The sequence below is a fragment of the Heptranchias perlo genome, chromosome 13, assembly GCF_035084215.1.
Source record: "Heptranchias perlo isolate sHepPer1 chromosome 13, sHepPer1.hap1, whole genome shotgun sequence".
NCBI classification, from domain to species: Eukaryota; Metazoa; Chordata; class Chondrichthyes; order Hexanchiformes; family Hexanchidae; genus Heptranchias; species Heptranchias perlo.
The window spans coordinates 11,875,748-11,888,169 of NC_090337.1; the positions used below are offsets into that span (position 1 = coordinate 11,875,748).

At 40.1% G+C, this 12,422-nt stretch overlaps 1 protein-coding gene across 6 annotated transcripts in view; it reads right to left on the reverse strand.

Moving 5' to 3' along the window:
• The window catches only part of LOC137331279 (mediator of RNA polymerase II transcription subunit 12-like protein), a 482,895-nt gene that overhangs the window by 330,207 nt on the left and 140,266 nt on the right, over positions 1 to 12,422 (reverse strand). For all 6 annotated transcript variants that reach the window (XM_067994976.1, XM_067994975.1, XM_067994977.1 and 3 more), the window contains exons 15-16: positions 8,354 to 8,458; positions 6,503 to 6,685 (exon numbers count right to left, since the gene is read on the reverse strand). In XM_067994976.1, coding sequence (XP_067851077.1) covers positions 6,503 to 6,685; positions 8,354 to 8,458 — 288 coding nt within the window. The remainder of the gene's footprint in view (positions 1 to 6,502; positions 6,686 to 8,353; positions 8,459 to 12,422) is intronic.

Genomic DNA, 12,422 nt, shown 5'->3' on the forward strand with positions numbered 1-12,422 from the left:
AGGGCCTGTCCATTGGGGATGGCCTCTTTGATGTGGTTGGGGTGGAAGCTGGAAAAGTGGAGCATCGTGAGGTTGTCCGTGGGCTTGCGGTCGAGTGAGGTGCTGAGGTGCCCGTCTTTGATGGAGATTTGTGTGTCCAAGAAAGAAACCGATTCTGAGGAGTAGTCCATGGTGAGTTTGATGGTGGGATGGAACTTGTTGATGTTCCATCCTTCAGTGATTCTTCGCCGTGGGTCCATAGGAAGAAAATGTCGTCGATGTATCTGGTGTATAGCGTTAGTTGGAGGTCCTGTGCAGTGAAGAAGTCGTGCTCGAACTTGTGCATGAAAATGTTGGCGTATTGGGGTACGAATTTGGTCCCCATGGCTGTTCCGTGTGTTTGGGAAAGGGTGGTTGAAGCAGACTCAATAGTAACTTTCCAAAAGGGAATTGGATAAATATTTGCAGGAGAAAAATTTGCAGGGCTATGGGGAAAGAGCAGGGGAGTGGGTCGAATTGGATAGCACTTTCACAGGCTGTATGATTCTATAAAATTCATCATATTCTTCTTCTCCCCTTTTAACTTGACCTTGAATTGATAAGCAATCTTTACTCATATAAACTATTAGTTGTTAGTGTTATTAGTGGCAGCGGCCTGTAATTAATTCAGTTAGTAATGTTTACTCCTAAGGGGGGAAAAAAACAATTAATGAGGGAGTCCCCACCACCACTCCCAGCAAATTCTGCTGGTTTAGTGATTAAATGTCAAGTAATTATCGTGGAAAGTTCACAGAATTTCTTAGTACCTTATATATGAAGTTTCTATTTGTAATTGGGAGAAGCAGAGGCTAAGGGGGATGTGAAATTTTAAGGGATTGTCCCAGTTAGAGGAGTTTGTCACTGTAGTGATATGTTGGCTGTGTCCACTGTGACAGGGGTTCATTTAACCTGTGCTGAGTCTTACATCAGGAATAGAAACAATGAAGATGTTGAAGACCCCTTGTTAAGATCAGATTATACATAAAGATACATTAAAAAACCCACAAAAATTCATACAATGCTATATATAAAAACAAAATACAGCAGCTTGTAAACCTCCTTGCTGAACAGGCTTGAGGGGCCTACTCCTGTCCCTGTGGTCTTCACTACAGGACTGTGTACAGCCTTGGCTAACCTGCAGCTGTACTTTATGGAACACAAATCCATTCTTTGTTTTAAAGCAATATTAGAACTATTGGTCATGTTTTTTTTTTAAATCATTCTTTTAAAACATTGCATTTTTTGCACAGTTAGCAATTCTGACCATAATAATTTCATTGTTCCTACCACTGGCACAAGACTTAAAGACTAAATGAACCCCAGTCGCAATGGAATGAATACGTTTCACTGCAATTGTAAACTAAAAAGGAAGAATCCTTTAAAATGTTCCACACTGCGACTCAAATGCAGACATATTTTGATCCATCTCTATATAAGTATGCATTAACAAAACATAAATTAAAAATTTCTCTTTGCACAAAAAGTTGTAGTTGTGAGACAAGGTGAGCTAGAACAGCTCATATCATAGAATCACAGAATGGTTACAGCACAGGAGGAAGCCATTCAGCCCATCGAGCCCATGCCGGCTGTCTGCAAGAGCAATCCAGCTAGTCCCGCCCTTCCCCCGTAGCCCTGCAAATTTTTTTCTTTCAAGTACTTATCCAATTTCCTTTTGAAAGCCACGATTGAATCCGTCTCCACCACCCTTTCAGACAGTGCATTCCAGATCAAAACCACTCACTGCGTAAAAAAGTTTCTCCTCACGTCATCTTTGGTTCTTTTGCCAATTACCTTAAAATCTGTGGTCAAAAGCAAAATACTGCAGATACTGGAAATCTGAAATAAAAACAGAAAATGCTGTAAACACCCAGCAGGTCAGGCAGCATCCGTGGAGAGAAACAGAGTTACCGTTACAGGTCGATGAGCTTTCACCAGAACTGGAAGAATTAAAGATTTTAACAGTTTTTAAGCAAGTACAAAGCTAGGGGGGGAAAGGGGGGTGGGGTGGGGATGGATGGAGAACAAAGGGAAAGTTCTGCGATAGGGTGGAGGGCAGGAGTGATTAAATAACAAAAGGGATGATGGTGCAAGGCATTTAAACATTCCTGCCCTCCACCCTATCGCAGAACTTTCCATTTGTTCTCCATCCACCCCCACCTCACCCCCCTTTTCCCCCCTGGCTTTGTACTTGCTTAAAAACTGTTAAAATCTTTAATTCTTCCAGTTCTGGTGAAAGCTCATCGACCTGTAACGGTAACTCTGTTTCTCTCCACGGATGCTGCCTGACCTGCTGAGTGTTTCCAGCATTTTCTGTTTTTATTTCAGATTTCCAGTATCTGCAGTATTTTGCTTTTGACCACAGATTTAACATTTTTTAAGCAAGTACAGAGAGAGAAAAGAGAGGGGGAAGGAAAGTATAAAAATTTCTGCGATAGGGTGGAGGGCAGGAGTGATTAAATAACAAAAGGGATGATGGTGCAAGGCATTTAAACATTCCTGCCCTCCACCCTATCGCAGAACTTTTTATACTTTCCTTCCCCCTCTTTTTTCTCTCTGTACTTGCTTAAAAAATGTTAAATCTCGTCTTTTATCAGACTGGAAGAAGTTAATCCACCTGAAACGTTTCTCTCTCTCTCCACAGAAGCTGCCTGATCTGCTGAGTGTATCCAGCATTTTCTGTTTTTATTACAGCTCAAGTGGTGTTTGTTATATTATTTTGTTTAAATACCTATTTTAAATTAACAATTGCACCTATAATGATATATCTATTTTTCAGTTTGTGTATGATAATTGGGACTTCACCTTGACATCAGTAAGTCCTGTATCAATGATACAATTAACCAACTAGTTAGATACAGAAATGAACAAGTCGTTCAGTCTGGAGTCTGTAGGCTTGAAGGAGCTACTAAACGTTTATTTAAAATTGTTTTAAACCTTAATAAAGCCAATAATTTCTTGGTCATTCAATGCTTTATTATAGGAACTCTAGTAATAACAGAATTGAAAGTACACAAATTAAAGCATATAATTTACATAAAGCTATATAGCACTTAATATTTCAGCCAATAACTAACACTCCGTTCTATTTTCCAAGTTTCGACACTTAATGCAGAGTGAAACACAGTGACTATCAACCAAATTTCTCCTACATATTTTTTTCTTCATTCCTTTCAATTTGTTTCGCAATGCAACAGGTTGTATTTTTAACGTGATATACACAATTAGTGACTTAGTCTTAAACAGGAATTTACTTTGACGTGAATAACCACAAGGTGGAGTGAGAGGATGTGGGTTTGTGCTTTTGATTCCTCCACCTGAAAGGCTGAGTTCTCATCTGACGCAAGTCCCATGGGGAATTGGGAAGGCAATTCAGCCCAGTCAACTCTGTCCTTCACTGATGCTGCTCTTAAACTAGCTCTGAAATTTGCTGTTCAGAAGTGTACAAGAGCAGCACTGGTATGAATTTAAGTTTCTCCCTGTAGAGAAGTGCTCTTCCCAAACCAAGTTGCTCAGCATTGTAAAAGAGTGACGCCACCTGCTCATGTCCCGCCATTCCCAAGTGCAGTACAAGTAGCATTCTGACGTGGCTGGTTTTATTCAAAAACTTCCTGTGAATCAAACATGGTAGACGAGCACTCAATTACCACAGATCATTTGTAACAAGACCACCGACGGGAATTCATGAAATCAGTCAATACACTGCAGGAAATGATTGCTGCTGTTGAGAAGTGATTTCGCTTCCAGTAACTGGTGCAGTCTCTCTGAATTGAAAACCACCCAGCAGCACAACGCGCTACTTCACGTTAATCCTCAAAATTCCTGTTTAGCTGCAACCAAGTCATAATTCATCAAAGCAAATGTAATCTGGAAACATAAAAACAATGGCAGACAGAAAAAGACCCACTGGTCCATCCAGCCTGTCCCACACAATTGCAATGCTTTAATGCATCACAAAGTATACACTCCCCATCCCACCCAAAAGCCACGTGATCTCCTGGGAGAGACGAAAAACTAGATAAAAACATTATGAATTTTACACAAAAAATGTGAACACTTCAGCACTGTTGTTGAGTATCCATGGGTGTGATGCAGTGAGCTCTTTTAGCATGCAATCTGATTTTTCAAAGTCCAAATTTCATATAAGGAGCTGGTTGATTGAAGATTACTAACCGACCATTTGATGTATAAATACACAGTGCTACAATGGATTACATTCCAGCACTGCAATCATTCACAAAAGAGTTTGCAATTCTCACAGGGATTTCTGAACTGTAATTGAACTGCACCTCATTGCATTCTCTACTTTCTCAGTTTGGGAGCCAGGTCCCAAAACAGCAGCGTACTTGGCGAAACAAAAATGTCAATCATGACCATGGCCCTGAGGTGGACTCTTTCCTTTAGCTGAAATGGATTCAATGCTTTTAATAAACCGTAATAGAGAGATTCAGTCAGTGCACAGATAGTATGTGCTTAACAAGAAGCTGATTACCATTAATCTAAAAAGCAGATTCCACTGCTTAAGGGCTAAACAATCAAACGTTCACAATGCTCAAACTGAAATTTCTACTCGGATCTCCGCTCTCGCCATCACTTCCCATAAGCAGAAAATATTCCAACCAAAGCATTACTTCACTTCAGTTTATTGGTAAGTGAATTAGGACACTGATCACTTTCAGAATCTGCTATGTTCACTATAAAGTTGTTCTCCTAAATCCAAATGTTTTAGCACTGGAGAAGAACAATCATTGTTTTTACATCAAAATATTGAAGTTAGTAGCTAATGTAAATATACAGTATTGAGTATGTTTCATTTACCTGTTTAATAAATTTGTCTGCTGGTTTATAGCCTGATCCACATTGAGAGTATACATTCTTCCATCTCACAAAATTGAGACGACTACTTAGCTGCAAATGATGCATTCCAGTTAGCTGGATTGCAATGCTAATAGTTTGCTTTGTAACCCCAAGTCTCACCTACATTTACCTGGACATTAGACAGGTAAAGGCGCACTCTGGTTCGTAGGGAACACAAGGTTCGCTTACGGGAATGGTCGGTGACACTCTGCCCAAAGAGAATATCTAGCGTAAAAAAACAAAAACATAACAGGGGAGCCTTCATGGAGTTACTCTCGTGCATCTCTTAGCAATAGAATAAGAAGAAGAATGATATGGGCACTGGCCTAGAAACAGACACCATCGTGTCCACACCCAATGTACGTGATGGATTGCTCAGAAGAGTTGAAAGATAGTGTGCTCTCTCGGGCATTACATTCTTCAAAAAAAACCTCAAATAACAGAAAAGCAAATATTAATGACTATTAAATGATTCATAATCAACTGGTTGCCAAACTACGCGTGTCTACTCTACAAATTGTCATGTCCCAAGATAAAATCCGGCACAATGAGAAACTCAGTAGTTATTTTCACGTACACAATCTACTGTGTTTATCACAAATAAAAATGAGATCGCTACTGACCAATATCAAGCAATCAGACAACCTTTAGATAGTAGAATCTGGAAATAGACAATTCTGTACGCAATTAGTAAGTATATGATGCAATCCAGCTAACTCATCATAAAACAAATAAAAAAGACACTTTTCTCCCCCCACCCTGTACAGGTTGGTACAGAAAAAAAAATAAATGTAGTGGCCAACAACAATGGTCCTTTAAACTCGATTGTTTCTCATACTCAAGTGCAAATGATTTCAATAAGGATTCAAAAATTCAACGGGAGTGAATTTCTTCAAGGGTTTTCCCAATCGCCTGCCATCATTTCAGGAGAAGATTCGTAGAAACCCCGGAAAAACAGCACAAACATCATTTACCCTGTTTTTTTTTCTAGGGTGTCCAAGGCTCTTCCATCGAAGCTATAGCAGACGAATAGGAGAATCCTCAGAGACATTCACCCCCAAATGGTTATGCACACTTCTGTCAACAATGTTTTAAAAAGGCATGGTTACCCTTTCAAGGAGCATTTGGAGCATGCTCAATTTCTCAAACATCTGACTCCGAAAATTCAGTTTTGAGCCACCCTGTTGGCCACTGGTAAACTTCAGTTGCGGTATTTGTGATATCTTAAGCACAAACCTTGTGGTGTTTTTGTGGAGCTTTTTTTAAATATACTTGAATAGTAACCCCACCCCTCCTCCCCATCAAGAGATCACTTGATATGAATGAATAATTCATTATGCCTATACATATAAGCACCACTGAAAAGGGTTGCCCAGATGCACACAAAAGACATGGTCAAATGTATTTTTTTCTGGTCAGCCTTCAGAGGAATAATCAGGTTCTGTATATAACCAAACTTGGCACATTGAACTTACACACAACAAAATCTAGACACTCCAATTCAGAGCAATACAGTGAAACACAGGCTGGTATTTAATGTTTTGTTGTTGGCTACTCACATCCCTCATCTGGCTTTGGAAACATTACTCCTACTGACCTTTCCTTTCAAGTTCCAACAGCTGCTCCTTACCTGGGGGATGGGAAAGTGGGTGGCATATTGCAGATGTCGAGGGTGCTCGTAAGTACATGGGAAGATCAGTTCTTTCTGCTTCTCTTTCCTGACTGGCTTTTCATCTTTTGCGGCACTTTGTTCTAAAGAAGGGTTTGCATTGTGCTCACAGGTCAAAGGTTCCCCGGGCATTGGGGAGAAAATCTATAAATAGAAAAGTTTAACAATAAAGTCAGGGATTTTTAAAGACCTCAAATATAAGTAATCAACACAAAGGATGCATTTTTGCATATATTACATCAGACTTCATGTAGATGATTGACAGAAACAATTCCACTTTGTGCCTATTGGATCATTTGAATAATAAACACTGGTTGAGCAAAATTAAAATACGCTCTCGACAAAGCAGCACACAGTTACCCCAACACACTGCTGAGGAAATGGGTTCAATGTTCCTGATCCTCCACAGGCCAAGTTCCTGATCTCAGCCCTGCCAGGTTTTTTTTTAAATTTCATTCTTGAGATTTGGACATCGCTAACAAAGCTGGCGTTTACTGCCCATCCCTAGTTGCCCTGAAAAGGTGGCTTTTTTCCTTGAACCGCTGGTAGCAGTATTGATATCACTCAGTGGCTTGCTGGACCCACTTCAGAGGACAACCACATTAGTGTGAGACTGGAGTCACATATAGGCCAAACCGGGTCTTGACAGCAGGTTTCCTTCCCTAAGGGACATTAGAGATCCAGTTGGGTTTTGATGACAATCCGATAGTTTTGTTGTCACGTTCACTAATACCAGCTTTCAATTCAATTAGTTCTTTAAAAAACTGAATTCAAATTCTCAATCTGCTATTGTGGGGTTTTTTTTTTAAGCTCAAATTGTCCGGATTACCAGTCCAGTAACAGAAGACGCCACCGTTCTCTTAGTTTTTGCCACACAGGGAAGGTGAGGGAGGTAACTGAAAGTCGGAAGTTGAGTTGTCCCTGGTAGAGTTGGACAAATCTGGGGAACAGGTCATCTGCCCAATGATACTGGCAGACCCAAGCAAGAGGAAGCAGAGGAAATATATTTTAAAACAAACAAGCACTATCTTGAAGGTCCCCTATCATGTAGATGAAATTGAAGTTAAGGTGACTATTGAGACAGGTCAGTGTATTAGAAGAGTAATATATTTTTTGAACTTTAAAATTATTGTTTTCTTCCCTCTATCAAGATACTTATTGTTACTGAATGGCTAAATTTTAGTCTCACTTTACTCATTGACATGACTGATTGCAATAACCAGAGTCCCACCATGTACAGTTACAGATTCTGATACATGTTGTTCTGCTTTCACATGAGTGTAACTTGTGGTAGCAAATTTAATCAAAGTGTTTCTTTTAATTTGAAGATAGTTCACTTCATTGAAAATTCCAATTGTTGCAATGGCTAATAGGTTTAGGAAGATACATCTTAAAGAAAGAAACATTGTGAAAATGTTTGCAGGGAAATTCCATGCAGAACATAATTAGCAGTAGGAAGGCTATAGTATTTTTCAGAAAAAAGAACTCTGACACAGCTTAATGTTTTAGTTCTCTTTTTTTTTTAAACCCCAAGGTTGAGTTATGCGCATCATGCAAAAGAAGTCATGATTCCTATTTGTACCATCCCTCCATCTCCTCAGTTAATCAGTGGAACTGACACCAATAGGTGGACCCTTTCCCTCTGTGCGCCATTGTTCAGCTCCCTTTCAGACCAATTATAAGATTTTTATTTTTGTTCTCAGAAACAGATACTTCACATTTATAGTGATCACCCCTATCACTATCTTATCCTTCAAACAATTGGGGAGGGGGAGGGGGTATGGGGTCTCTGAACAAGAGTTTTCAACCTACTGCAAACTCTGGTCCAAAGTCTGCTTTGAAGTCATTCTTGTCCACTTCATCAAATAGATTTGTAGGTCCTGAATCCATGTCCATGTGCTCTCCAAGGCCCTGCTCCTAAAATTAGAATATTACATTTGTTCACAGCTCACGCAGTCAAAAGCTCCACTCACAAAAAATATTTGTTTTGACAGTCTTGGTTTTAACTTCTGCTGCCTTGGAAAGGTCTTTATGTTGCAAACATAGCACACTGGGGGATTATTATATTGCACATTCTATGCTTCATTTCCCTTTTACACACATGATCTGGATTTGTTCTCTGCAGTGTAGAATTTTTGTTTTAAAAAAAAGTTCACAAATACTTAACAGAATCAGAGGGAAAAAGTCGGTTTTCTGGCAGTGTTGCCACAAACTGTTTTGAAGATGTCTTAAAATGATTGCAAGCCGTACAAAACAGATTTATATCAAATTTTCATGCAGCAAAAGAAAAAGCATGCATAGGTTTTTTTTAAACTGAACTGACAAAATTTCCCCAAAGATGACAATAGTTCCACCTGGATCCTGGGGGCTGCCACCAGCAATTCTATTTTATTCTTCTGGTCAAAACTCCTGAAGCTCCAAAATTAGAAATGGTATTTTGCAACTTGCACAATAATTTTTCCCAGAGAACATACATTACTTGACTGCTATTGTGGCAAATTATTCATGATAATACAATAATACATTAACCAGAATTAGGCTGGTGCAGGAAAATACCCACTAATTCTTTTTTTTAAAAAAAAGAAGTGATTTTGAAATTTCTGCAATGTATTCACACACTACAAGACCAACATAAAAAAATTGAAAAGAAATTTTTTTATTACTAACTTTGGTAATATCAACTAAGTTGGCACCCAGATTTAATCGTCTTTAACTGTGCAGTTGAACATTCACTCTTTGAATATTTCATAAAGGAATGATCATCAAGATAGCACTCTATTCCTCTAGTAGAAGTTTTGTTACAATAAAGCCCCTTTTTGATCAGAAATTACCAGAGATCAGAGCCTGTGATCAGTGCCTTGGGCTCAGTTGAATTCAATCTGAGAGCCCCTACGTCTCCATTTACATGACGTTCGTTAATTCTGCTTTGTCAGATAGGATGAATTTAATATATCAGACAAGACATTGAAAGAAAAAACTTGCATTTATATAGCTCCTTTCATGTCCTCAGGACATCCCAAAGTGCTTTACAGCCATTGAAGTACTTTTGAAATGTAATCGCTTGTAATGTAGCAAATGCAGCGGCCAATTTATGTACATCAAGGTCCCACAAGCAGTAATGAGATAACCTGGGTTCTTTTCGGTGTTGGTAGAAGGATGAATGTTGGCCAGGGCACCAGGAAAACGCCTCTGCTCTTCTTAAAATCTAGTGTTTATCTGAAAGACGGCAGTCTGACAATTCAGCACTTTGTCACTAAATTGTCAGCCGAGAGTATAAATAGACTATCTTCAACAAAAAATGTTAATCTTGAAAATTTGCATGTGGCAACTTTTTCTCTATTCAATTTGTGGCATCAAAAGGTTTTGACAGCAAATATAGAAAGACAGACTAGTTCTGTAATGTCTTGATATCTGATTTATACATACAGCATAAAAACCCAATAACTATCGAACACTGGTTAAATCCAGCAGATTGTGTCATTTATTCTAGCAACTAGTCTTCATGATTTGTTAACGTTGTGAAAAAATAAGGAGCCAATTTAAATAGGAAAGATATTCTGAAAACCAGTTGATAATTTTGCATGAGCCAGTAAAATAAGAAAGCTAGCTGCAGCAACTTGTGTCGTCGCACAGTACTGTAAAAATAGGTTATTGTTTTTTTTTAAATTTGTTTTCAGGATGTGAGCGAAGAGGTCAAGGCCGATTTGTTGTCCATCCCCAAGGTGGTAGTGGGCCTTCTCTTTGAACCAATGTTGATGTTTCCACAATGGCGTTCGGTATGGAATTCCAGGATTTTGACACAGCTGCAATGAAGGAATAGCAAAAGATTTCCAAGTGAGGATGTCATGCGATTTGGAGGGTAATTTGGAGGTGATGGTGTTCCCATGATATTGCTGCTCGTCCTTCTCCTTGGTAGGGGTAGCAGTTGCATTCAAAGAAATCTTGGTGAGTTGCTTCGGTATATCCTGTAGATAGTACACACTACAGCCACAGTGCACCAGCAGTGGAGGGAATGGATGCTGAGTTCAATGGCAGGAGCACGACTCAAGCAACTGCTCTGTCCTGAATACTGTCGAGATTCTTGAACGTTGATGCAGCTGCACCCACCCAGGAAACCGTTCCATCGCGCTGCTGACTTGAGCCTTGTAGATGGTGGAGAGGCTTTGAGGAGTCAGTGGTGAGCCACTCAACACAGAGTACCTAGCCTCCATACTGCTTTTGTAGCCACAGTGCTGATATGACTGGTCTAGTTATGCTTCTGGTCAATGGTGATGGTGGAAGACTCGGATATGGTGGTGCAGCAGAAGGTCAGTGGGCGGTGATGCAGCCTCTACTGTTGGATGGTCATTGCTTGGCACTTATGCGGCGTGAATATTACCTGCCACTTGTCAGCCCAAGTGTGGACGGCTGTCCAGGTTCCACTGCAGGCCGGTATGAGTTGCGTCATTGGCAGAGGAGATGTGAATGGGGCTGAACCCTATGGAATCGTAAGCAAAGCAGCCCCATTCTTAACCATATGATAGCCCCACTCCTGACCTTATGACACAGGGAAGGTGATTGATGAAGCAGCCAAAAATGGTTGGGCCAAGGATGCTGCAGGGAAACTCTGGCAGTGACGTCCTGGGCCTGCGACGATTAGCTTCCGACAAACAGAGCTACCTTCCAGTGGATCAAACATGACTCGAGCTGAACCCAAACTGAGCACAGGCAAACAGGTTGCTGGTGAGTAGGTGTTACCTGATTGCATTAATGATGACTTGTTTCATCACTTTCCTGATGACTGGGAGGAGACTGATAGGGTGGTAATGGTCCAGGTTAGATTTGTCCTGCTTTTTGTGCAGTGGACGTACCTGGGCAGTCATCTTCATGAATCAGAACCAAAAACAACTTGAAGGTACCACAACCTTCCGCAGATCAACGTGAATTTAAATCATCAGTACTTTCATAAGGAAATATTTACACAGCCCTAAATGTTAACCAAGTTAGGGATTATGGCTCTGATCGCTGGTAACTTCCAATCAACAGTGTTTTTTTTTAAAAAAACAAAATTCCTAAAGTAGAGTTATCCCATCACTCCCATCTACAAGTCCCTTAATTGTGGATTTTAAAGGTAACAATCGAATCCCCTTTGATCTTATAAGTGGATTGCCACTCCCCTCCTCCCACATTGACATAGGCAGACAGGAAACCATGGAAATCTTCCTACTTTTTGGTACACATACACATGAATGATCAGAGGTGCATCTCTGAAGGCAATTAGAAGGATCATCATCTTTCTGGTCCTTCTCATTTTTGAGCACAGTTCAACCTCCAGGTAAAAATGCGTTGGCAGTCATCCAAACAGGGTTTGGGGAAAGGGGAAAGAACTGGAGAGAGAGAGAGGAGGTAAAGCTTCTGTGTCCAGTGGATTACTTGGAAAAGGGACAGAGACTGACGAGGTAACCAAGGATAAGAAGCAAGTGCTCATGCTGCCGCACATCATAACCACCCAAGCTAAATCCCAAGCCACACCTAGGTTTAGTGGGCTCAAAATTACCCACCATGTGTGCACCCACCAAGAACTTATTTGGAATATACCAGTTTATTTCCTGATAATCTGTTGCCAAGCAAAATATTCATAGGGCCTGAAGGCATAAATCATGAGGTGACTCGTAATCATCGCTTTGCTCTCTGTTGAGCTCAATCATACCATTGTTAAGTTCAGCCTACCTCCTCAAGTGAACTGCTGACTCACCTCCAGCCATTCACTTGACAGGACCTAATCAAACATATAACAAACAGAAAACTAGAAATAACCGGATGATAGGGCAGTGAATCTAGGTAAAGGAATTAAAGAGCACGACCACATAGGAAACTGTTTTTCTTTTAAAATGGTATTAAT